General features: G+C 39.7%; 1 protein-coding gene across 1 annotated transcript in view; it reads right to left on the bottom strand.

Moving 5' to 3' along the window:
- Positions 1–4,293: 4,293 nt before the first annotated feature.
- Positions 4,294–25,315, bottom strand: part of LOC143270437 (vomeronasal type-2 receptor 116-like) — a 48,208-nt gene continuing 27,186 nt past the window's right edge. Inside the window, exons 5-7 of the mRNA XM_076560365.1 lie at positions 23,789–24,016; positions 17,686–17,809; positions 4,294–5,207 (exon numbers count right to left, since the gene is read on the bottom strand). Of these exons, the coding sequence (XP_076416480.1) occupies positions 4,294–5,207; positions 17,686–17,809; positions 23,789–24,016 (1,266 nt within the window). The remainder of the gene's footprint in view (positions 5,208–17,685; positions 17,810–23,788; positions 24,017–25,315) is intronic.

Raw genomic sequence — 25,315 nt, 5'->3', positions numbered from 1 at the left:
TTATATGTGGGTATATATTAGCCTATTTCATAAAAGTGATGGTTGTAGATTTTCCATTTAAACTGCATTTGTATAGTTATACCCAAAGTAACACATATTATAGGTATTTTTAGATAGATAGTTCATAGTATGGCTACTTAGTATTCTTTCAGATATATTTGAGTTGATCTTGTATCCTGCCACTTTACTGAAAAAGATTATCAGCTGGAGGAGTTCCCTGGTAGGATTTTTGGGGTCGCTTATGTACACTATCATATCATCTGCAAATAGTGAAAGTTTGACTTCTTCATTTTGAATTTCAATCCCTTTGATCTCCTTTTGTTGTCCTATTACTATAGCTAGAACTTCAAGTACTATATTGAATAAGTATGGGGAGAGTGAACAGCTTTGTCTTATTCCTGATTTTAGTGCAATCACTTTTAGTTTCTCTCCATTTAATTTGATGTTGGTTGTCGGCTTGTTGTAAAATACCTTTCTTATGTTTAGGTAGGTTCCTTGTATTCCTGATCTCTCCAAGACCTTTATCATGAAGGGGTGTTAGATTTTGTCAAAGGTTTTCTTGGCATCTTGAGATGATCATACGGTTTTTTTCTTTCAGTTTGTTTATGTGGTGTATTACATGGACAGAGTTTTGTATGTTTGTTTATGTGGTGTATTACATGGACAGAGTTTTGTATGTTGAATCATCCTTGCATCCCTGGGGTGAAGCCTACTTGGTCATGGTGGATAATTGTTTTGATATATTCTTGGATTCTGTTTGCCAATATTTTGTTCAGTATTTTTGCATCAATGTTCATGAGGCAGATTGGTCTGTAATTCTCTTTCTTTGTTGCATCTTTGTGTGGTTTGGGTATCAGGGTAACTGTAGCCTCACAAAAAGTGTTTGGTAATGTTCCCTCTGTTTCTATTGTTTAGAACAATTTGAAGAGTATTGGAATTAGTCCTTTGAAATTCTGGTAGAATTCTGTGCTGAAACCATCTGGTCCTGGACTGTGTTTGGTTGGAGACTTTTAATGACTGTTTCTATTTCCTTGGGGGTTATTTGCCCATTTAAATTGTTTATCTGGTCTTGATTTAACTTTGGCATATGGTACCTATTTCCATTTCTTTCAAATTTTCCAATTTTGTGGAGTACAGGTTTTTGAAGTATAACCTGATGATTCTCTGGATTTCCTCATTGTCTGTTGTTATGTCTCCCTTTTCATTTCTGATTTTGTTGATTTGGATTCTCTCTCTCTCTCTCTCTCTCTCTCCCTCTCTCTCTCTCTCTCTCTCTCTCTCTCTCTCTCTCTCTCTCTCTCTCTCTCTCTCTGCCTTTTGGTTAATTTGGATAAGGGCTTATCTATCTTCTTGATTTTTTCAAAGAACCAACTCTTTATTTTATTTATTGCTTGTGTTTTTCCCTTTGTTTCTATTTTATTGATTTTAGCCCTCAATTTGATTTCCTGGCATGGATGCCTTATGGGTGAGGTTTGCTTCTTTTTGTTCTAGAGCTTCCAGGTGTGCTCTTAAGTCATAAGGGTTAGATTTATCCATCTTCTTTATGTCAGTATTTAGTGCTATGTATTTTCCTCTTAGCCCTGCTTTCATAGTGTCCCATAAGTTTTGGTATGAAGTACTTTCATTTTCATTGAATTCTAGGAAACCTTAATTTCTTTCTTTATTTCTTCCTTGATTCATGGGTGATTCATTTGGGCACTCTCCAGTTTCGATGAGGCTTTCTGTAAATTTTGTTGTTGTTGAAATCTAACTGAGCCATGGTGGTCCAATAGGATACAGGAGGCTATTCCAATGTTTTTTTATCCATTGAGATTTGCTTTGTGATCAAATATGTGGTTGATTTTAGAGGAGGCCCCATGGGGTGCTGAGAAGGTATATTCTTTTGTGTTTCAGTGAAATGTTCTGTATATATCTATTAAGTCCATTTGAGTGATAACTTCTGTTAGGTCCCTTATTTCTCTGTTAATTTTCAATCTGGCAGATTCACCCAGTGGTAAGTTGGGGTGTTGAAATCTCCCACTATTAATGTGTGCGGCTTGATGTGCAATTTAACCCTTAGTAATGTTTCTTTTACCTATGTGGGTGCTCTTCTACTTGGGGCATAAATTTAGGAATTAAGACTTCAGCTTGGTCGATTTTCCCTGTGATAAGTATGTAATGTCCTCCTGATCTCTTTTGATTGATTTTAGTTTGAAGTCTATTTTTCTGGATATTAAGATAGCTACACCAGCTTGCTTCTTAAGTCCGTTTGATTGGAAAGTCTTTTCCCAGCCTTTTACTCTGAGGTAGTGTCTGTCTTTAAAGTTGAGGTATGTTTCTTGTATACAGCAGAAGAATGGATCCTATTTTTGTATCCATTCTGTCAGCTTGTGTCTTTTATAGGTGAATTGAGACCACTGATATTAATGGATATTAATATCAGTGATTGTTAATTACTGTTATTTTTTGTTGGTAATTGTTGTGTGTTTCTCTTTTTTGGTTTTTTTTTTTTTTTGGTGTGTGATTATCTATTGTCTATATTTTCATGGTTGCATCTAACTTCCTTAGGTTGGAATTGTCCTTCTAGTGATTTCTGTGGGGCTGGTTATGTGCATAGGTATTGTTTAAATCTAGTTTTATCATGGAATATTTTGTTTGCTCCATATATAGTGATTGAGAGTTTTACTGGATATAATAGTCTGGGTTGGCATCTATGGTCTCTTATTGTCTGCCTAAGGTCTGGACAGGACCTTCTGGCTTTCAGATTTTCCATTGAGAAGTCAGGTGTTATTGTGATTGTCCTGACTTTATATGTTACTTGGCCTTTTTCCTTTGCAGCTCTTAATATTTTTTCTTTATTATATATGTTTAGTGTTTTGATTATTTGTGGCAAGGGTTTTTTTTTTTTTAGATCCAGGCTATTTGGTGTTCTGTAAGCTCCTTGTACCTTCATAGGCATTTCCTCATTTAAGTTGGGAAAGTTTAATTCTATGATTTAGTTAAATATATTTTCTATGCTTATGAGTTATTATTCTTCTCCTTCTTCTATCACTGTTGTTCTTAGGTTTGGTCTTTTCATGGTGTTCCAGATTTCCTGGATGTTTTATGTTATGACTTTTTTGACTTTAGTGTATTCTTTGATGAATCTATTTCCTCTATTGTATCTTCAATGTCAGAGATTCTCTCTTCCATCTCTTGCATCTGTTAGCTATGCATCTGTAGTTCCTGTTTGTTTACTCAGGTATTCCATTTCCAGCCTTCTTTCAGTTGTGTCTTCTTTATTGCCTCTATTTCAGTTTTCAAATCTTGGACTTTTTCATTCAACTGTTTAATTGCTTTTTCTTGGCTTTCTTTAAGGGATTTACTGATTTCTTCCAATTATTTGTTTGTCTTTTCTTCAAATCCTTTAAGGGTAGTTTTCATTTCATCTTTATTATCTTCTTCAAGCCATTTTAAAGGACTATTTCTTCTGCTTCTTCTGCTTTGGGATGTTCAGGTCTTGCTGATATAGCACCACTAGGTTCTGATGGTGCCATATTGGTCTTTATGTTGTTTACTGTATTTTTGCAATGGTGTCTACCCATCCCTTCCTCCATTCCATGCAAGTGCTGTCTGTTTCTGAGGGAGCCTCTTTTGGTTCAATTACTACTTTTGGTCTAATGGGAGGACTTGGTCTAATCCAGGCTCTTGGTCCAATCTGTGCTGATGGATTCTGTGTCTCAGAGAGCAGAACTTAGTCCAATGGGCACCAGTGGACTCTATCTCAGAGAGCAGCTATTCCCAATGGGTGTAGGGTGGAACCTGTTTTCTGTTCCCAATTTGTGGAGGGTAGGCTTATGTCTCTGTTTTCACTGGTATCACAGGGGAACGTTTTCTTAGCAAGGAGGTGGGGGAAGGGGCAGCTGGCTAGACCCTGGGGCTCCGATGGTTTGTGGGAAGGGCACAGGGTGTTTCCCCCAGGGCCTAGGAACTAGGGACCTGGTCTGCCCAGACCAGAGATGGGGCTTTACCTGTTCCCAATTGGTGCAGGGTAGGCTTGTGGCTCTGGTTTTCACTGGTGTTGCAGGGGGCTGTTCTCTTGGCCGTAATTGAACTTTGAATATGTCTATTGCCCACAAATTTATAAGTAACAAGAATAGCTAAATAAAGTGAATTTTCAGCAGTAGTTTCTATTTGGAAATAGATTGTCTGTATGTGAGACATATTTTGTTTAAATATGTTTTTCAGAAAATCATACTGAAAAGTTAAGTAAGTTCAATTATTACTTTACTAAATTAAAAGATTTTATGAGAAAGACTCAATTCATCAAAACAATCAATTTTTTCTAGACTGTGTTTTGTTCTTAAAATATTTCAAAGAGTTCTCATCAGGTTTAACAAGAATAATGTAGCACTTTGTGAAAAAGATGCATCCTAGCAGCCCTGCACTGGAAGTCAAGATGGAGAAGACCTCCACAGCCACCATGGCCTTGTCCTTCGTGCTGTGGTAGACAGGGAGGAACGTGACCCAGACACTGCAGAACACCAGCATGCTGAATGTCAGGAACTTGGCTTCATTGAATGTGTCAGGCAGGTTCCTGGCCAGGAAAGCCAGAGTGAAGCTCCCTAGGGCCAGGATCCCCAAGTATCCCAGCACACAGTAGAAAGCAGTAAGTGAGCCCTTGTTGCACAAAATGATGATGTGACTCTGTTCAGAGTGTGCATCTGCCTCAATATAGGGAGGTGAGGTTCCCAACCAGACTCCAAGAAGAATAAACTGGATCAGGACACAGATGGGGATGACAAAGTTATGGATGCCTGAGACAAGCAGCCTTCTCATTGTCCTTCCTGGCTTCAGAGCTCTAAAGGCCAGAATTACAGTTATAGTTTTGGCCAAAACAGTGGAAAGAGCCAGAGTGAACACAAGTGCAAATGCAATTTGCTGCAATATGCAGGAGGCTGCGCTTGGGTGGCCAATGAAGAGAAAGGAACATAGAAAGCAGAGGAGGAGGGAGATGAGCAGGATGAAGCTGAGTATCCGGTTATTGGCCTTAACAATGGGTGAGTCTTGGTGTTTGAGAAAGATCCCCAAAACTACAGCTGTGCTGACAGAGAAGCACAGAGCTGTGCAAGACAAAGCCATGCCCAAAGAATCCTCAAAGGACAGGAATGTCACTGACTTGGGAAGGCAGATGTTTCTTTCAGAATTTGAATACTCTTGAAGTGGGCAAGGGATACACTCCTGCTGATCTATGGGAGGAAATGAATCAACATTTAAGCTTCTACAATTATTTACATTTTGTACTTCAGCCATGAAGAGCACTGAGGTTGTTTGTAGCCTTGTTCATTCTGCCTTACTATCATGTCAAGAAGGAAAATAACTCTTTAGACATCCCCTTCTAATGTCTGCCATGAATACCTCATGATATGCCATGGGCTGACAAGTTTATTCTTCTTTGTCTAAGGCGATAAAAATAAATTTGTAATCTACTTGTTCAATTGAAGTAAAAATGTCAAGTAATCCTTTAAAGAATTCTAAACTTAAGCCACACCAGTTTGATCAGACTTCAATTGTTCAGGTGTGTAGTCAGAAAGTTTTGTATGTGTGTCCCAGCCTGCTGGTGTTAGTGACAAATCTCTCCCACTTGTGTCCCCCAAGTAAACACACAGAGGCTTATATTAATTATAACTCTATGGCCACTAACTCAGGCCTACCATTGACCAGCTCTTACACTTAACTCAGCCCATTTTTGTTAATCTACATGTTGCCACATTTTCCGTGCCTTTACCTGTGTGCTCCCTGGACTATGGGCTGACTTCTGCTGACTCAGACTTCCTCTTCCTAGAATTCTCCTTGTCAGTTTATCCCAACTATACTTCCTGCCTGGCTACTGGCCAGTTAGCGTTTTAATTATCAACCACTCAGAGCAACACATTCACAGCATACAGAAAGATATTTCCCAATCACAGACGCAGGCAAACCAGTCAGAACAGTGACCCCCTGTTATAACAAAGGCCAAGCTAACAGCCAGAAGGACAACTTCCAACTTGATCAGGGATTCCCAATTAGACCAGAGGTCAGACCAGCTGCCAGAAAACATGGCCACCAAGACTAGAAAACTAAAGAGCAAACAGAAACAGAGAAAGAAAACAACCAATGAATGAAGAGAAACTTTGAATTCAGGGACTAGAACTAATCATTCCAAACCCAGATGCCTAAATGCCAGTGGAAAAAATCCAATAAACAACAGCTAAAGCATTATGACCCCACAAAAGCCATCCATCCCATGCTATCAAGACCTGAATATTTCAACATTGCCAAAGCAAAAGAAAATGACCTTGAAACAACTTTATTGAACATGATAGAAGTCCTTAAGGAAGAAATGAAACACTCCTTTAAATAAATTGATGAAAAGCTAATTGAACAATAAGATGAAATGAACAAATCCCTTAAAGAATGTCAAGAAAGCCAAGAGTAAAACAAGCTGGTGGAGAAAAGTATCCATGGCATCAAAATTGAAATAGAAGCAATAGCAAAACCACAAACTTAATAATTTCAAGAAAAAGAACAATCTGAGTGAGCAAATGTGAACTACAGATTCAAGCAGCACCAAAAGAATGCAAGAGATACAAGATATTGAATGCAAAAGAAGTAGTATCATTGGGCAAAGAAAATACTCAATCTAAAAAACTCTTAACACAAAACATCAAGGAAATCTGGGACAGTGTGAAATGACCAAATCTAGCAATAATCAGAAAAGAAAAAGAAGAATCTTAGCAAAAAAAAAAAAAACACAGAAAATACATTTAACAAAATCATAGAAGAAAATTTCCATTACTTAAAGAAGGACATGCCTCTAAAGGTACAAGAAGCTTAGAAAAAAAACACAACAAATAGATTAGATCAGAAAAAAATTCCTCACGTCACATAATAACCAAAACACTACATGTATAGAACAAAGGAAGACTACTAAAAGCTGCAAGGGAAAAAAGGCCAAGTAAAATATAAAGGCTGACCTATAACAATTACACAGGACTTCTCAAATGAGATTCCAAACCACAGAAGGGCATAAACAGGTGTCTTGTAGATGTTAAGAGACAACAGACAACAGCCCAGACTACACCTAGTGAAATTATCAAAAACCATAGATTTAAAAACCAAAAGTCAAATTTAAACAATACCAACCCACAAATCCAGTCCTATAGATGCTACTAAAAGGAAAACTCTAAGCCAAAGAAGTTAAATAATACCCACAAATACACTAGCAATAGTTAATCTTTCATCAACAAAATCAAAAGAAGGAAAACAAACACACACACACACACACACACACACACACACACACACACACTACTATCACCAGCACCAACAACTTAATAACAATTACAATCTGGTTATTAATATTTCTCTACATCAATGGACTACATTCCCCAATAAAAAACATACTGGCTGTGTTTTGTATCCATCCATCAGAATGGATATAAAATAGGATCCATCCTTCTGTTGTATACAAGAAACATACCTCAACATTAAAGGTAGATATTCCCTCAGAGGAAATGATTGAAAAAATATTTTCCAATCAAATAGACCTAAGAAGCAAACTGATGGAACTATCTTAATATGTAACAGCATAGGCTCATGCAAAAGCTAATCAAAGAGATGAAGAAGGAAGTTTATGATTGGAAAAATCCACCAAGATGACATATTGATTTTGAATATCTATGCCTCAAATGCACATTTGTGAAAGAAACATTTCTAAAGCTTACATCACACATCGAACCCCACACATTAATAGTGGGAAACCTCAACACAACACTCTCACCACTGAATAGGCCATCCAGATAGAAACTAAACAAAGAAATAATGGAATTAACAGACATTATGACTCAAATGGACTTATCGGGTATCTACAAAACATTTCACCCAAACACAAGAGAATATATGTTCTTCTCAGCACCTTCTACATAGAACCTCCTCCAAAATTGACCATACACTAGGGCACAAGGCAAATATGCATAGCTATAAAAATATTGAAATATCCCTCTGTATCCTATCAGACCACCATGGATTAAGCAAGATAAGCCTACAAACTTAGGGAAACTGAAGTCTTGACTTCTTGACTTCCGGGTCAAAGAAGAAATAAAGAAAGAAATTAAGCCTTCCTATAATTCAATGAAAATGAACACATAACATAGGCAAACTGATGGGACACAATGAAAGCAGTACTAAGAGAAAAATGCATAGCACCAAGTGCCTGCATAAAGAAATTAGAGAATTTTCATACCAGAAACTTAACAACACACTTGAAAGCTATCGGACAAAGACAAGAAGGCCTACCCAAGAGGAGCAGATGGCAAGATACATCCAAATATGTAGAAAAGCACAGAGTACACCAATAGACAAGACCAGAAAAGAAAATCCCTACAGCATATTATTACTAAAATACTAACAAAGAAAAATATTTTAGAATAAATTTTAATTATAACAAAAAACATAATAAGAAGGTGTGTTGAAAGCTACAAGAGAAAACAAAACACAAGGCAAATATAAATGAAAATCCAAGAGAATAAAGCTGATTTCTAAATGGAATCCATGGGAGCCAGAAAAGCCTAGAGCAAAGCATGTCAAGTCCTGAAAGACTATGTTGGCCAGCCTAGAGAAATGTACCCAGCAAAAATATATGTCTAACTGAAGGAAAAATAAAAACTTCCCAAGACATAAACAGCCTACAAAATCATATCCACCAAACCAGAATTAAAGAAAATATAGGAAATAATATTTGAGACTGAAGAAAGCAATGACCATAGCAGAGAGATGGTAGAAAGAAATAAGAAGACATAATTATTACAACATGAAACACCACTGAGAACACAAAAAACAACTTTAATTTCAACAGCAGAGTGACCACAAATAACACAAGTTTCTACAATTTCTTAAATATCAATGGCCTCAATTCTTCATTAAAAAATGTGGACTAGCTGATTGGATCATAACACAAAATTCATCTGCCTGTTCTCTACAAGAAACATATCTTGATTTTAAAGATAAGCACCACCTTAGACTGAAACAAGAGACAAAATACTCCAGTTTCATACATTCAGGAAGCAAGCATGCATGCCTACCATAACATCTGGCAAAGTAGATTATAATTTAAAACTAATTGGAAAAAAGTAAAACAGGAAACTACACTCTAATGAAAGGAAGAGTTTATAAAAAAGACATTACAGCTCTACACATGCATGCATCCAATTCTGGGGCAGCTAATTTTATAAAAATTGTACTGCTGGATCAAGAAAAGAGAGGGAGAACAAGGAATAGGAGACCATGGTAAATGAAGACCACATGAGAAGGTGAGAAGGGGAGGAAGCAGAGAGCTAGGGAGGCCCACGGAGATCCACAAAGATACCCCCTCAAAAGACTGCTGGCAATGGTCGCGAGACGGCAGGAACTGACCTACTCTGGTGATGGGATGGCCAGACACCCAGATAGTGGTGCCATAAACCCCATCCAAGGACTGAGGAATCTGAAGGCAGACATCCACGTCTGGGCCCCTGGTGGAGCACTGGGAGTCTAATTAGTGAGAAAGAAGAGGGTTTATATGAGCGAGAATTGTTGAAGCCAAGGTTGGATAAAGCACAGGGACAAATAACCAAATGAATGGAAGCACAGGATCTATGAACCAAAGGCTGAGGGGCCCCCAACTGGATCAGGCCCCCTGAACGGGTGAGACAGTCATTTGGCTTGATCTGTTTGGGAGGCAGCTGTGCATTGGTGCCAGGTCCTGGGCTCGTTGCATGAGTTGGCTGTTTGAATCCTGGGACTTATGCAGGGACACTTGGCTCGGTCTGGGAGAGGGGAATGGACCTGCCTGGACTGAGTCTACCAGGTCAACCCCGGTCCTCGGGGGAGACCTTGATCTGGAGGAGGTGGGAATGGGGGGTGGGCTGGGGGGAGGGGTGGGCGAGAGGGGGAGAACAGGGGATTCTGTGGCTATTATGTTGAACTGAATGGTGTTGTAAAATAATAATAATAATAATAATAATAATAAAATAAAAAAAATAATAATAATAAATAATCAACAATTGACAAATGTGAAAAAAAATAAAAATAAAAATTGTACTGCTGTGTTTAGTGACACAGTAACAACAATCTACTAGTAGTGTGTGAATTCAAAGGCCCACTTTATCCAAGTGAGAGGGCATCTGGGAAAAAATAAAGAGAAATAATCAGAATTAAGTCACATCTCAAATATCCTAGACTCAACGGATATCTACATAGTTTCCCCCACAAACTGCAAAGAAAATTTAGTCTACTCTTTAAAACATGGGAGCTCTTCAAAAATAACCCAAATCATGGAACACAAAACACATATTTACAAATAAAAAGATTGAAATACCTGTCCTATCTTATCCCAACACAAGAAAACTTAAACTTGAGAGCAAATATATCTCTAGTAAATATACAGACTCCTTGGAGATAAAAAAAAAAAAAAACTCAGTACTTAATGATGAATGAGTCAAAGAAGAAATCAAGACAGAAATAAAAAAATTCCTGGAAGTTTATCAGTGGATTCTGCTGGAGTATCCGTTGCAGACAAGCACTGGAGGGCTCCTGTTGCAAATCACCCTCTGGAGCGATGGAAGGATCTTTCAAATAGCATGTGGAGGAGACCCAATCTAGTGTTGGCATGGCACTGGGGTTCTGTTTATGTCTTTCCTCAGGACAATGAGGATCCTCTTTGGATTCCTGACCATGGAACATGCCCTGTGGCTGCTGCTGAAGCCCAACATGACAGAGACCTAATGAGTCTTCATGAAAAAAATCTACCCTTCTGATGCCAATGGAGATTGAGAGAATGGAATAGCAGAGAAGGAATGATCAGAAGGTGGAAATGCAAAAAGAGGGAGACTCTAATCATGAAGGTAAGAGAGAGATAAATACAGATAAAGGAGGGAAGAGAGTGAAATAACAGTAAGAATGTCCAGAATAAGTGATGTGATCTGAAAAGGAAAATGGGATAAGGGAACTTTAGGGAAGAGGAAGGGAAGTAAATTCAGAAGAAGGAGGAAGGTGGTAAAATATCAGTAAGGGCTCTTCTCCACGCACGTGTCTCTCCCACAGGCCTGCACTTCCTGTCCCTTTGTTTCTAATAAACTCTATAAGCGGATTCTGTCGTGTTTCGTGACGTTTCCTACAGGGTAAGAACACAACGCAGACAGAAAACTAACATTTTGGTGCCGTGCCCGAGCGGGCGCTCCCGGGCGCTTTCTGCTGGCAGCCCGTGGACCGGGGAATCTGCTCCATACGCGACAGACTGCTCTCCATTAGCCTGAATCGCATCCAAACTGCATCCAACACCGATCGGATTGGTGAGTGCCCCCCACTTTCGGCCGGCATAAACGGTTTCCTGAACCGGTGGGAACGACCGTTGATTGTCCGGCGCCTCACACATGTTCTTAAGACCGAGGGAACCCCCGACCACGGTCTTCATTGGCTACGGTCGGCCCCTATCGCTGGCCAACTGGCCTAATTTTTCTAGCCGTCTCCCACGCCTGCAGCCTGAGATATTTTTCGCGTTGGGGGCCACCGTCGGGTGCGCCCCTGTGAATCCACGTGGGTCGACGCGCCCATTCTTCCGACGGGAAGACAAGCGCTGTCCGGATTCTCGGAGATTCCACCCCCCACCATGGAGGGGGCCCCTGCTTCTTTGGCTGACGAGCCTAGAAGCAGCCTGTGCCTGAAATCCGTCCTAGACCCTGGGGACGCCTGAGGTCTTGGCTCCGGATTACGTTTCTTTTTATTTTTATTTTTGTTTTTTATTATTATTATTTTTTTATTATTTTTCTGCCTCTGCTGCAGACATGGGAAACAAGGCTTCCAACCCTGTTACTCCTTCCTCTCCGTTGGGCTGTCTTGTTGAAGCTTTAAAACCTCTCAGTTTAATGCCTCACATAAAGATTTCTAAGCTAACTCGTTTATGTTAAAGAAAAAAAAAAAGGAGATGGCCAAAGTATGCTTTAAAAAATAACAAAGGGCTGCCAAGCAGCTCCTTGGATTCCGATATTTCATGGGAGCTATCCAATCACTGTCGGCGTTCAGGCAAATGGAAAGAGTTGCTTTCTTCTCTCTCAACACTAAACTGTCTCTTCTCGTTTCCTTCTCTCCTGCTCATGTGCTCCTAGCTATACGTAAACCAGAGGATTCTCTGACTCTGGAATTTCTGACTCTAGATCTTGCTAAGGAACCAATAATTAAAATTCATGTTCCATCCACTCTCTCAGATAAAAAGTAAGCTGGGTTCTTATATGTCTAATTCTGCTTCCTTCATTAAACAGTTTCAATATATAACTCAATCTTATAGTCTCACCTTTCATGACCTTCTGAGGAGCTCAGGCGGGTATGGGAAGCAGGCTAGAATTCACGCAGACGAAATTCATCAAACTAACCTTTCACACCCCCCAGGAGCCGAGGCGGTTCCTGACCGGGAGCCACACTAGGACCACAACACCCAGAGTGGCTGTCTAGCCAGAGATAGGTTTATTACCTGTCTCCTGACAGGCCTCCGTAAGGCTGCCCTAAAACCAGTAAACTATAAAAAACTAAAAATGGTGATTCAGGATAAGGATGAAAATCCGTCTAAGTTCTTAGAGCGGCTCACCAAGGCTCTACTTCAGTTCACCAGCTTAGACCCGGAGAGCCCTGAGGGCAGGCAGCTGTTAATGACCCACTTTGTCTCTCAGAGCTTCCCCGACATTAGAGACAAACTTAAACGTTTGGAGAATGGCCCACTGACTCCACAAGCGGACATGCTGGCGATAGCTTTTAAGGTGTACCATGGTAGAGATGAAAAAGCCCATAGAAGGAGCTGCCAGATGCTGGCAAGCACTGTCCGACCGGCTCCCCGAAAGCCGTCTGGTTCCTGTTACAAGTGCGGGAGAGAAGGCCACTGGGCACGGGCGTGCACCACCGGCACACGAAAGGCACCGGCAAAGCCTTGTCCGAAATGCCACAAAAGGGGTCACTGGTCAGCTGACTGTCCTGATGTCCCAAGCGACACAGGAACGCCAGATGAGGATGAATGTGACAACGACCCTCCGGCTGACTTTGTAGGCGTGGCCTACAGCAAGGACTGACGCTGCCTGGTTTCCACCCCGGCCACTCCCATCTCACACAGGGAACCAAGGGTAGTGATCAAAGTTAATGGGCACCCCATCTCGTTCCTTTTGGACACCGAAGCTACGTACTCTGTCCTGAGAGAGTTTTGGGGGCCCACCTCTCCTTCTCGTCTCCCTATTGTCGGGGTTGGGGGACAGCCTTATCTGCCTCAGCAGACACCGCCACTTAATTGTATTTTCAGAGGCATCCCGCTCACACACACATTCTTAGTGGTGCCAAGCTGCCCTGTACCTTTAATGGGGAGGGATCTCCTAGCTAAGGTAGGGGCGTCCATTTCTTTCGCCCCACACATGTGCCTCATCCCAGACGCGCCAGTGGCTCCCCTCCTCCTCCTCCTAGCCACTAACTCTACAGACTCCAAATATGCTTTTCATATCCTCCTGTCCCACGCTGCTATTTGAAGGGAGCGTGGACTTCTCACAGCAAAAGGAGGATCCGTGTCTCAGGCCATATAATGGCCATGCAGCAGGAAAAGTTAAATATCTCCTCAGACCAGTTCTAACACCAGGTCTTTTTCCAAGCCTCCAGCTGTTCCAGATAGCCTGTTAACTCCTATTTTATGTTACCTAAGGTCTATTCTATGGAGCTATGCGGACTGTTCACTGCCTCAGCCATGTGACAATCCTTGCCCACCTCCAATACACACTGGAGATCAGGTTCTTCTTTCCCCTCCGGGTCAGCGTCTTTCACCCCTTTCCCCTAAGTGGCAGGGACCCTTCAAAGTAATTCTTGTAACCCCTACAGCTGCTAAACTCGAGGGCTTTCCTCACTGGGTCCACCTGTCTCACCTAAAACCTTTTATCTCACCTCCATCCCAGAAGAATCTCTCTTCATATACAGTGAAACAGACAGGGCCTCTCACTCTCAAGCTCCAGAGGACATCAGGATCCCCTGCTTTGCCGCCAATTCCAGAGGAATAAGGTACCACCCCTTCCTTTTCCAACCAGGGCCACACAGAGCCGGAGGCAAAAAAAGGACCATCAAAAATATCCAGGCGGTAAGGAATAATGTAATACAATAATTTATCATTGTTCAATACTCAGCAACTGATCACCTGTGTTTCCCAAGTGTTAACCTAATAAGGGAAACAGATGTCTTAAATAAACTACCTCCAGCAAGGCTTGCCTGAGGAAAACAGGTGCCTTAAATGAATTACCTCTAATGAGGCTTGTCTCAGATAGAAATTAAGCAGAGTACTAAGACCAGATCTACCTCAGGTAAATGTCACATGCCTCTATCTGGGCAGGCCAAATCTACCTCAGACAAATGCCAACTCCAAAACAAAATAATAATGATTCTTTCTCTCTAAGCTCTCTCTATGTCAACAGTATCTTGTTAAATGGGAGGCCCCAGCACCAGTATGGATGGACAGCCGCGGAACCAGGAGAAGGCAGAACGTCGTTCCAGGACCCCCACCATCATTCCCGGACTTCACAAGATACCCCTCACCACCACCCCCAAGAGCCAACCGACGCCCACTATTCAGCTGGAAGCAGTCTTTGAGAGAAACGTCGCCCCTGCACCCAGTCAACCACAATTTTTCTTTTTTTAAAAAAGTAAAAGAGTCGGGAATGAAGGGTTCACAACACGGTTACATTTATCAGGCGGACACTTCCGCCTAGCCATTTCCGCATCAAGAGCGTCCCGTAGCTAGGATACCTGATGGGCCCGGATATCTCCGCCTAGCAAGTTCCGGGCCAAGGGGTCTCGCGTGATCAAGAGTCCGTGGCATTGCATGGTTATGTAAGCGCACAACATGACCATGTGATCTACGCACACGCGTAGAGTAGTGACGTGACCTGGCCACGCCCCCAGCCGGTTTTAAAAGTCCGGCGCGATATTCCCCATTCTCTTCTCCATGCACGTGTCTCTCCCACAGGCCTGCACTTCCTGTCCCTTTGTTTCTAATAAACTCTATAAGCGGAAAAAAAAATATCAGTAAGGATGTCTGAAAAGCCACAAAGACTCATAATATTACTATACCTAGAAAAACTCTGCAGTACCATTAATTCTCTTTATACTGATACATAGAGTTCTAGTAAATCTTTCTCCTATGGGCTGATGCTCCTCTCTCCAAGACCAACATATGAACACAAGCCCAACACCAGACGTGAGAAACTTCCTTTGGAGTTGTTGTCCAGGGTTGGTGAAGGGGATCCCAAAGCATACTGCCTGTCGATGTTGCCCTTTTTCATCCTGCATAGTTGAAAAGTAAGTCCTTACTGCTGACAACACCATTTACTTCAGAAACAGAGCCCAGAGACCCTTGAGGTGGAGCCTACATGAATGCCCTTTCCCTGAGGACTGGTTTCACAGTACCAGAAGACATCATGCAAGCTTCCAAATGATGGAGACAACCAACAGTCCTAGCCTGCTATGTCCACTAAGAGCCATATCAATGACCAGCATAGCACAAACCCTAAGGGTGCAGTAGTGGCTTGCATACCTTGACAGTATTCCACAGTTCTTTAAATAGGACTCAAGACCCATTTACCAATAAAGAAACCATTGCTATGCCTGAAACCTAAGTATTCAGTGATAGTGAAGTCATGATTATTACTAATTTACTAAACCAGCTTAATCTCTAACAACAATCTGTAAATGTTTGTTCTGATACCCATAGATAATTGTAGTCTTCACCACACATACCCCCAGCAAGAAAACTTCTCCTCACAACAGATGAGACCATTATAGACCAATCAAATGCAGATTTGTGGAGGGCATCTCAAGTGGATAAATCTCCAAAACCATTCCCAAACCTAGGCTCACAGAACATTTTCAGATTAGGTTGTAGAAAGATGGTAAAAATTGAAAGTTCAGGGATTTTTCTGTGAGATTGTGTCTCCTAGTAACATCGTAAGCTGAACCCATAAGTCCTACCAATATGACCACCTAGATATGTGGAACTGACCAGGGACAACAGCAACAGACATGCCAAAGTATTCAGGAGAATGACCACATGCCCCAACCCTACCCAAAGAACAGGATGCAACTACAAAATGTTGAGAGGGGGAGAAATGGTCTTCCCCAGGGAAGAGCACAGTTTGTCATTCAATACAAAATGGTCAGCCCTAAGAACATATATGCAAGTAATGTCATACAGAACAATACAGTTATATTAGTAAATCATATGTATACATATATGATGTAACCCAATCAAAGATTTACAGGCTGTTAATGTGAAAGAGAGTAATAAGGTGTATATGACACTTTTCACATCAAGAAAAAGGAAAGAGAAATAACACAATTTCTTTATAATTTCAAAATCAAAAGAAAAGGAAACAAAAACCAAATGCTTGATGTAGCAGCAATTGCTCTAAGAATCAGGGTAGGTGTTAGTATAATATATAACTCTGTAGAGAAAAGGGCTAATCATGCAAACCTGATAACCTGAATCTGAATTCTAAACACATGCCAAAGTAAAGGAAAATTCCCCAGCTCCACAAAGGTATCCTCTGTCTTCCACATGTGAGCTGTGGCACATACATGCATGCACACATGCACATACACATCAAAATAATCAGAGTTATTTAATAACCTTTACTTTACCTGAAGACATCCACTAAGCAATTAGATATTTCCAGTTATCCTGCCCTTATGATGATGACAATCACAGAGCACTCTGCCAATAATTTAACCTATGGTAACATTAGCTTTTAGAAAACTAAATTCTATTTAATTAATCTCCCTGACTTTCATTTGTTGTGATAACACATTCTATTTGTTATACAGTTCCTTAAGTGTTGGTTTTATTGAAGCCAGTAGTTAAATAGTAGATTGTCATCATTATCAAAATTTCATATTTTACTTTCACCAATTTTTCTTTATGTTATCTTTCATTATTTAAATTGTAATATAATTACCTTATTACCTCTCTTCTCATTTTTCCTAATCTCTGTCCTGGACTCAACATAGTTTTGTTTTTTATTAAATTTATCCTGCTTTTTCATCAATTGTTGATTTGTGTGTATGTATGCATGCATGTATTCCTAAATACCATGTGTTATGTCTATATAACATTAGCTGTATATATCTCAGGGCTGACCACCATTACAGGCAAAGATCTACAGGCAGCCAGGCCTTTCTTTACAAAAACTTGTTTTTCATACTATGTTTGATATTATAAATGAAAACTGTAAGTGTTGAAAAATTAATTCTATGTATGGTACATTTAGGAAACAGCCCCATATGTATTTGTCCAGGAATTATTCTCAGGAAAGAATTATTGGATTCATTGATTCAAGAAATACACATGCATCCTGGACACTTGCACACCTCATATTGCCTGGCAGTACATAGCATGGATCACTCACTGCAAGAGCTGAGGTGAAACTACCATGTAATGAAAGGCAGTTTGGGGAAGTAGGGATGCAGATGACACAATAACATGAGGGCTGCCACTCAAATGTTTACACATTGTGTGGCATCAGCAGTGAATAGTAATGAATATGGGGATGAGTAGAAAAGATATTGCTGCATCACAACACCACGGTCATGTCTTAGTTTTCTCCTACATTCACAAACAGATTGAGGAAAATATTAATTCTCTACCTGTCTCGTTGGAAATGTAACTCTCTGGACAAAGCACACAAGAAAAACAGCAGATTGGTCTTTCATCTTCCAGAATTTTCCAGAAACCTGGACCACAGCTCTGTGTACATACAGATTGAGGAGTCTGAGGGCAACACAGAAAAAAAATCTTCATAATTTTGTGCATCAGTCACAGCCTTAAAATATTTTTAAGCTAACCTACTTAAACTGCAAGCAGACTCTGAAAATTATACATATTTGTGAGTCACTGTGATGTCTCCATATAGTAGTATGGAATGTAGAGTTGAAGTTATCACATTTCCCGATGCTGAAAGTTCAAAATTTCATTATGGTGTCCCAACTGTGACTAACTTCTGCTAGCTTTTGTGAAATGTGTAGGATATCTATATATTCTCTCCTGTGAGGCAGAAAGCCAGAAATCCTTCCTTGTATGAATTATGAAACAGGTGAGTTGTCAGACATAAACCCAGTCAGGCCTCTCTATTCATGTCTACCTTTATGTTTCCAGATTACAGTCACAACCATTCAGTCTGATTTAGATTTATCATGAAAGAGTGTATAGCCATTGGTGGATGGCCACAGCTTCTGCTGACACCATCATATGTTGATAGTCCATAGACACTGAATTATGATCCATTACTGTGATCTTTATCCTTGACTCCCCATATCTAGAATAGTGCTGTTTTTTCTTCCAAACATTAGTGACATCATCACTTAGAATTTTCATCAATTGCCTTCTTAGTTAATCACTTAACAACTATACTTCTGAGAGTATACCAGTGCAGATTAGACTAAGAGGTGAGTCTTTGTTCTCATAGCCGATCACACAACCTCTAGGCTTTGGGCCCAGGGCACATTCCTGCACCCCAACACCACCACCCATTGCAGCCTGTTTGAGGCCAGCAGGCAGGTCTTTTGCAGGCAGGTCAGACTACCACCATCCCCCACTAGACTCTATAGGTAAAGGCCCCACCCCACCTCCTAAACCCACTCAGCCTTTGAAAACACAGCTGCTCCCTGAGACACACAGTCCATCAGCACCAATTGGACCAAGCTCTGATTAGAACAAGAGTTCCAATTGGAACAAGAGTATCAATCGAATGAAGAGAGTCTCCCTCAGACACAGACACCAACTGAACCAAGTAGAGGAAGAGATGAGTAGACACCAGTGCAAAAATACAGTCAACAATATAAAGACCAATATGTCAACACCAGAACCTAGTGGTTCTACATCAGCAAGACTTGAACATCCCAATGCAGAAGAAGCAGGATAAATTTACCTTAAAAATGATTTTAAGAAGATGACAGAGGTCTTTAAAGAGGAAATGAAAATTCCTTTACAGAAATTGAGGAAAGACAAACAAAAAATTGGAAGAAATCAATAAATTCCTTAAAGAAAGCCTATAAAAAGCAATTAAACAGGTGAAGGAAACAGTTCAAGATTTGAAAACTGAAATAAAGACAATAAAGAAGACACAAACTGAGGGAATGCAGGAAGTAGAAAACTTGAGTAAATGAACAGGAAACAAAGATGTAAGTATAAACAACAGAATACAAGAGATGGAAGAGGAATCTCTGCCATTGAAGATACAATAAAGGAAATAGATTCCTCAGTCAAAAAAAACACTAAAGCCAACAAAGTCATAACACAAAAATGTCCAGTAAATCTAAAACAACATGAAAAGACCAAACCTAAAAATAATAAGAATAGAAGAAGGAGAAGAATACCAACTCAAAGGCACAGAAAATATATTCAACAAAATCATAAAAGATAACTTTCCCAACATAAAGAAGAAAATACCTATGAAGATACAAAAAGCTTATAGAACTCCAAACAGACTAGACACCCAAAAAGTTCCCTCAACACATAATAGTTAAACCAATAAACATACAGAACAGAGAAAGAATATTAAGAGCTGCAAAGGAAAAGGCCAAGTGACTTATAAAGGCAGACCTATCAGAATAACACCTGATCTCTCAATGGAGCATTTGAAAGCCAGAAGGTCCTTGCACAGATTAATGTAGACACAGATAGACCATACATGCCAGTCTAGACTAATGTACCAGCAAAACTTTCAATCATCATAGATGGAGTGAACAAGGCATTCCAAGGCAAAACCAGATTTAAACAATACCTATCCACAAATCCTGTTCTACAGAAAGCACTAGAAGAAAAATGTCAATCTAAGGAAGTCAGATATGCCGACAAAAACACAGGCAATAGTTAACCCTGCAGCAGTAAATCCCTAAGAAGAGAAAAACACACAAACACTACCACCAAAAGATAACAGGAATTAACAATCACTGGTCATTAATATCCTTTAATATTAATGGACTCAATTCACCTATAAAAAGACACAGGATAACCCAATGGATATGAAGTCCGGAACCATCCTTCTGCTGCATATAAGAAACACACCTCAACTTCAAAGAAGACACTATCTCAGAATAATAAATAAAATAAGAGAATGAGAAAAGACTTTCAAGACAAATGGACTTAAGAATAAAGCTGGTGTAGCTATCCTAGTATCTAACAAAATAGACTTCAAACTAAAGTCAATGAAAAGAGATCAGGAAAGACATTACATATTTATCACTGGAAAAATCCACCAAGATGAAGTCCCAATACTGAACATTAATGCCCCCAAATACAAGAGCACACACATTTGTAAAAAAAAATTACTAAAGCTTAAATCATACATCAAACCCCACACTCTAATAGTGGGAGATGGCAACACCCCACTCTTACCAATGCACAGGTATGCCTGAGAGAAACATAACAGAGAAATAAGGGAATTAACAGATATTGTGACTCAAATGGACTTAATAGATCTCTATACAACATTCCACCCTAACACTAAAGAATATACCTTCTTCTTAGCACACCATGGAACCTTCTCTAAAATCAACCACATGCTTGGTCACAAAGCAAATCTCAACAGACACAAAAAAATTAGAATAACCTCAGGTATTTTATCAGACTGCCACGGCTTAAAGCTAGATTTCAACAACAAAAATTACAGAAAGCCTACAATCTCATGGAAACTGAACAATGCCCAACTGAATCACCACTGGTCAAGGAAGAAATAGGAAAGAAATTAAAGACTTCCTACTATTCAATGAAAATGAATGTACTACATACCCAAACTTATGGGACACCATTAAAGCAGTGCTAAGAGGAAAATTCATAGCACTAAATGCTCACATAAAGATAGAAAAAATCTCATATTAGTGACTTAACACCATACCTGAAAGCTCTAGAGCAAAAAGAAGCAAACTCACCCAGGAGGAATAGATGCCAGGAAATAATCAATTGGAGAGCTGAAATCAATAAAATAGAAACAAAGAAAACAATACAAAGAATCAATGAAACACAGAGTTGGTTCTTTGATAAAATCAAGAAGATAGACAAACCCTTATCCAGACTAACCAAAAGGCAGAGAGAGAGAGAGAGCATCCAAATTAACAAAATCAAAAATGAAAAGAGAGACATAACAACAGATAATGAGGAAACCCAGAGAATCACGAGGGCCTAGTTCAAAAACTTGTACTCCACAGAATTGAAAAAGCTAAAAGAAATGGACAATTTTCTGGATAGGCCTATCATAGTTAAAACAAGACCAGACAAACAATTTAAAAACCCAATAACCCCTAAGGATATACAAACAGTCATTGAAAGTCTCTCAGCCTAGCTGGGTATGGTGGCACAAGCCTTTAATGCCAACATTTGGGACATTTAAGGAATTGTTCAACATCCTTATTCATCAATGAAATGCAAATCAAAACCATCTTACACCTGTCAGAATGGCTAAGATCAAAAACACTGATAATAGCGTGTGTTGGAGAGGATATGGAGGAAGGGGAACATTCCTCCACTGCTGGTGGAAATGCCACTTGTATAACCACTGTGGAAATCAGTATAGCAGTTTCTCAGAAAATTGGGAATCAATCTTCCTCAAGACCCAGCAATACCACTCTTGGGCATGTACCCAAGGAAGGCTCAATCATACCACAAGAACACATGCTCAACTATGTTCATAGCAGCATTATTTATGATAGCCAGAACCTGGAAATAACCTAGATGCCCCTCAACTGAAGAATGGATAAATAAAATGTGGCACATATACATAATGGAATATTACACAGCAGTAAATATCAATTACATTATAAGGTTTGCAGGCAAATGGATGGAACTGGAAAATATTACCCTGAGTGAGGTAACCCAGACTCAGAAGGACAAACATGATATGTACTCCCTCATAAATGAATACTAAATGTAAAGCAAAGGATAACCATACTACAAACCAGAGCTCCAGAGAAGCTAGCTAATAAGGAGGACACTAAGAGGGATGCATGGATCACCCTGTGAAAGAGAAATAGATGAGATCTCCATGAACAAACTGGGGAGCCTTCATCCAGTAACTAATGGATACAGATGCAGAGATCCACAGCCAAGAACCAGGCCAAGCTCTAGGAGTTCAGCTGATGAGAGAGAAGAGGGATTCTATGAGCAAGAAGCATCAAGATCACCACAGGAAAACATACAGAGACAACCAAACTAAACTAGTGGGAACTCACGAACTGTGGATTAATAGCTGTGGAGCCCCCCTGGACCACACTAGGCCTTCTGCATAGGAGAGATAGTTGAATAGTTTGAACTGTTTAAGGGGACCCCTGGCAGTGGGATCAGGATCCATCCCTGGTACATGATCAGGCTTTTTGGAGCCCAGTGCCTATGGTGGGACACCTTACACAACTTTGGTGCAGGGGGGAGGGCTTTGGACCTGTCTCTACTGAATGTGCCAGGCTCTTCTGACTCCTCATTCGAGGGCTTGCCTTGGAGGAGGCAGGAATGGGGGGTGGGATGGGAGGGAAGGCTGTGGGTGAGAGGAGGGAGGAGAGGGGGATCTGTGGTTAGTGTGTAAAATGAATAGAAAATTTCTGAATAATAAAAAAGAAGAAAGAAAGAAAATATATTTATATTAAAAAACTATATTTCTAACACAACTTTAATATTAATATTTTGGAAATTGTGTTTGCAAAGATATAATTCTTTCTTCCCTTAGACAAGCTTCTTGCCATGATTGGAAGTCAGTGTCTGTTTCATAAATATCTACATATTAATAGGTACATGGGGCTGGAGAACCAGCTCAGCAGTTCAGAGTGCAGGCTACTCTCACAGAGAAACCTGAGTTCAGCTCCCAGTATATAAACCAGGCAGCTCACAAACATCAGTTATAATGAGAAATTGCATAAACATTGGTAATTTATTTCCTCTTTGTAAAACCTGTGGGCATGTTTGAGTATGAGTTGTCTTAAATTGAGGGAAAATTAAGCATCAGAAAGCATATATAAGTAAAAAAATGTATATATGTATACACATGATTGTGTGCATGTATATGAATACTCACAGAAACACACACTCATATATACAGTCATGAATGCTGATTTATTCATTCACTGCAGCATGAATGAACACACCCAAATTGAATTTCAATTTAAACTATTTCTATCTCCCACATTATCCATCAATATATGTGTGCTTGTGTGTATATGTATATGTACTTGCACATGTGTGTATATATATCAAAATCAAAATATATGTCATGTGTGTATATATGTCAAAACCAAAAGATTGATTCATTACTATATTGAAGATATCAAACAGAACTAAGGAGATGGCTCAATACTTAATGTATTTGCAATATAAGCATGAGGTCCTGAATTCAATCATGCAGAACGGAAGTATAGAAAAATGAGGTTTAGAACTGTATTACTGTATTCCCAATATGGCAGTCATGGAGACAGAGGGACAAGCTGGGTGTCACTGTCCAGTTGAGTACAGCTAAATCAGAAAGCAAGGGATTCAGAGAGAGACTATGTTTAAAATAAAATGGAGAAAAACTGAGGAAGGTAACCAGTGCTGACTGGGGCCTCAACGGGCACAGGCAGTGACATGCATGAGAATTCACATACAAGTTCATAACAGGAGCTAAGAAATTAGAATATAAAAATAATTTAAAATTTCAAAGAGACATCACACAATCAATTCTCATAAATCTTTGCAGATATTTGTCTACATATTAAATGTTGAAATTCAGACCTGATTGAAGTTGCTTGGCCATTTGATCATAACTTCATTGATGAAGAAGCCTTGATCTTGTGGACTCCTGGAGACAAACTCTCCTACTTTAACTAGGAATGAATAATGATTTGTATGTCCCATAAAATTTTGTATATCATACTTTTCCACATGATTCTTGTTCTCATCAAAGCATATTTGGTCTCCAGCAGCATTTGTAAATTGAATTTTTCTCAGAAAAGGATGAAGCTGGAGAGAGACATCAATTGGGTATGAGTAGTGCATACAAATCTCTCCTTGTGGTCCCTAAGAGCAATCCTCTTTCTCTCTCCCTACTCTGGCTTTCTTTTTGAAGAGGCTTCATGTGAGCAATTGTCTCCCCGACTTGTTCCAGTGAGATGAACTTTTCTCCCTATAAAATGAATGTAGACGTAGCTGAACACAAAGAAGAATGTTGTCTAAGGGGTGGAACATAGTGCAGGGTGGGACATGTTTTAGTGCAAACAAGGCCCTGTTTCTCTCCCCAGCAAGAGAAAAATGTCTCCAATTAGAAAATATAGATGGTTTCAGAGTGAATCTGGAGCAAAATGGAAACAACACTAGTCTATGGGTTTATAGGTGTTAATATATTTACCTTCTTTATGGCACACCATGAACCTGTGTGTGTATGGTTAGGTAGGTAGATATGTACACATGTAGATAGAGAGAGTATCTGGACTTGATAATATTAGCAGGGGTTTATGCAAAATTCCAAATTCTTGAAAATATATATTAATATGCAGAAATTTTGTATGCCATTTCTACTTCAGGAAATTGGAAAAAGACCCACTGCTTACCTCCAATCCTTTATTTAGTTTGGGTCACAATTTTTGTCTTTCAACTTTGATAAGAACAATATTGGAGTTAAAATTAAAACCCAAATGTTCTGTGATTAAGTTAGATTTTTCAGAAGATTTCTTTATATTTTTATATTAATTTATATTGTTTTGTGTATGAATTTCCTTCCTGGACATATGTATGTGCACTACACATATTCCTGGTGCCCATTAAGACCAGAAGAGGGTCTGGATCCAGTGGGAGTGGAGTTGCAGACATTTGTAAGTTGCTATGTAGATACTAGGAACTGAACCTGCATCTTGTCAAAGCAGCAGTTACATTTGACTTCAGAGCCATCTCTGGTACCTAGATTTATATTATTCTTAATTCTGTGTATTGCCTATGTGTATGTATGTGCACAAACTGTATGCCTGATGCCTTAGGAGAGCAGAGGAGTGTGTCACATTCCTAAGAACTGGAGTTACAGACAACTGTGAGCTGCCATGTTGGTGCTAACAACCAAACTCTGGTCCTCTGCAGGAGCATCAAGTGCCCCTAACTGCTGAGCCATCCCTCCAGCTTGATTTTATTATGTATTTAATTAATACAATGGGTTAATAATTCATGTTTTGAGATTCTCTATTGTGTTAACTAATTGACAACTCGTTTCATAAAGAACCATTTTTTAGATATTCAGTTATCTGTACAAGAGACACACTAACTTACCTAATA

The sequence above is a fragment of the Peromyscus maniculatus genome, chromosome 23, assembly GCF_049852395.1.
Source record: "Peromyscus maniculatus bairdii isolate BWxNUB_F1_BW_parent chromosome 23, HU_Pman_BW_mat_3.1, whole genome shotgun sequence".
Lineage (NCBI taxonomy): Eukaryota > Metazoa > Chordata > Mammalia > Rodentia > Cricetidae > Peromyscus > Peromyscus maniculatus.
The sequence above is the reverse complement of the archived record's forward strand: the minus strand, read 5'-3'. Positions and strand labels throughout refer to the sequence as shown.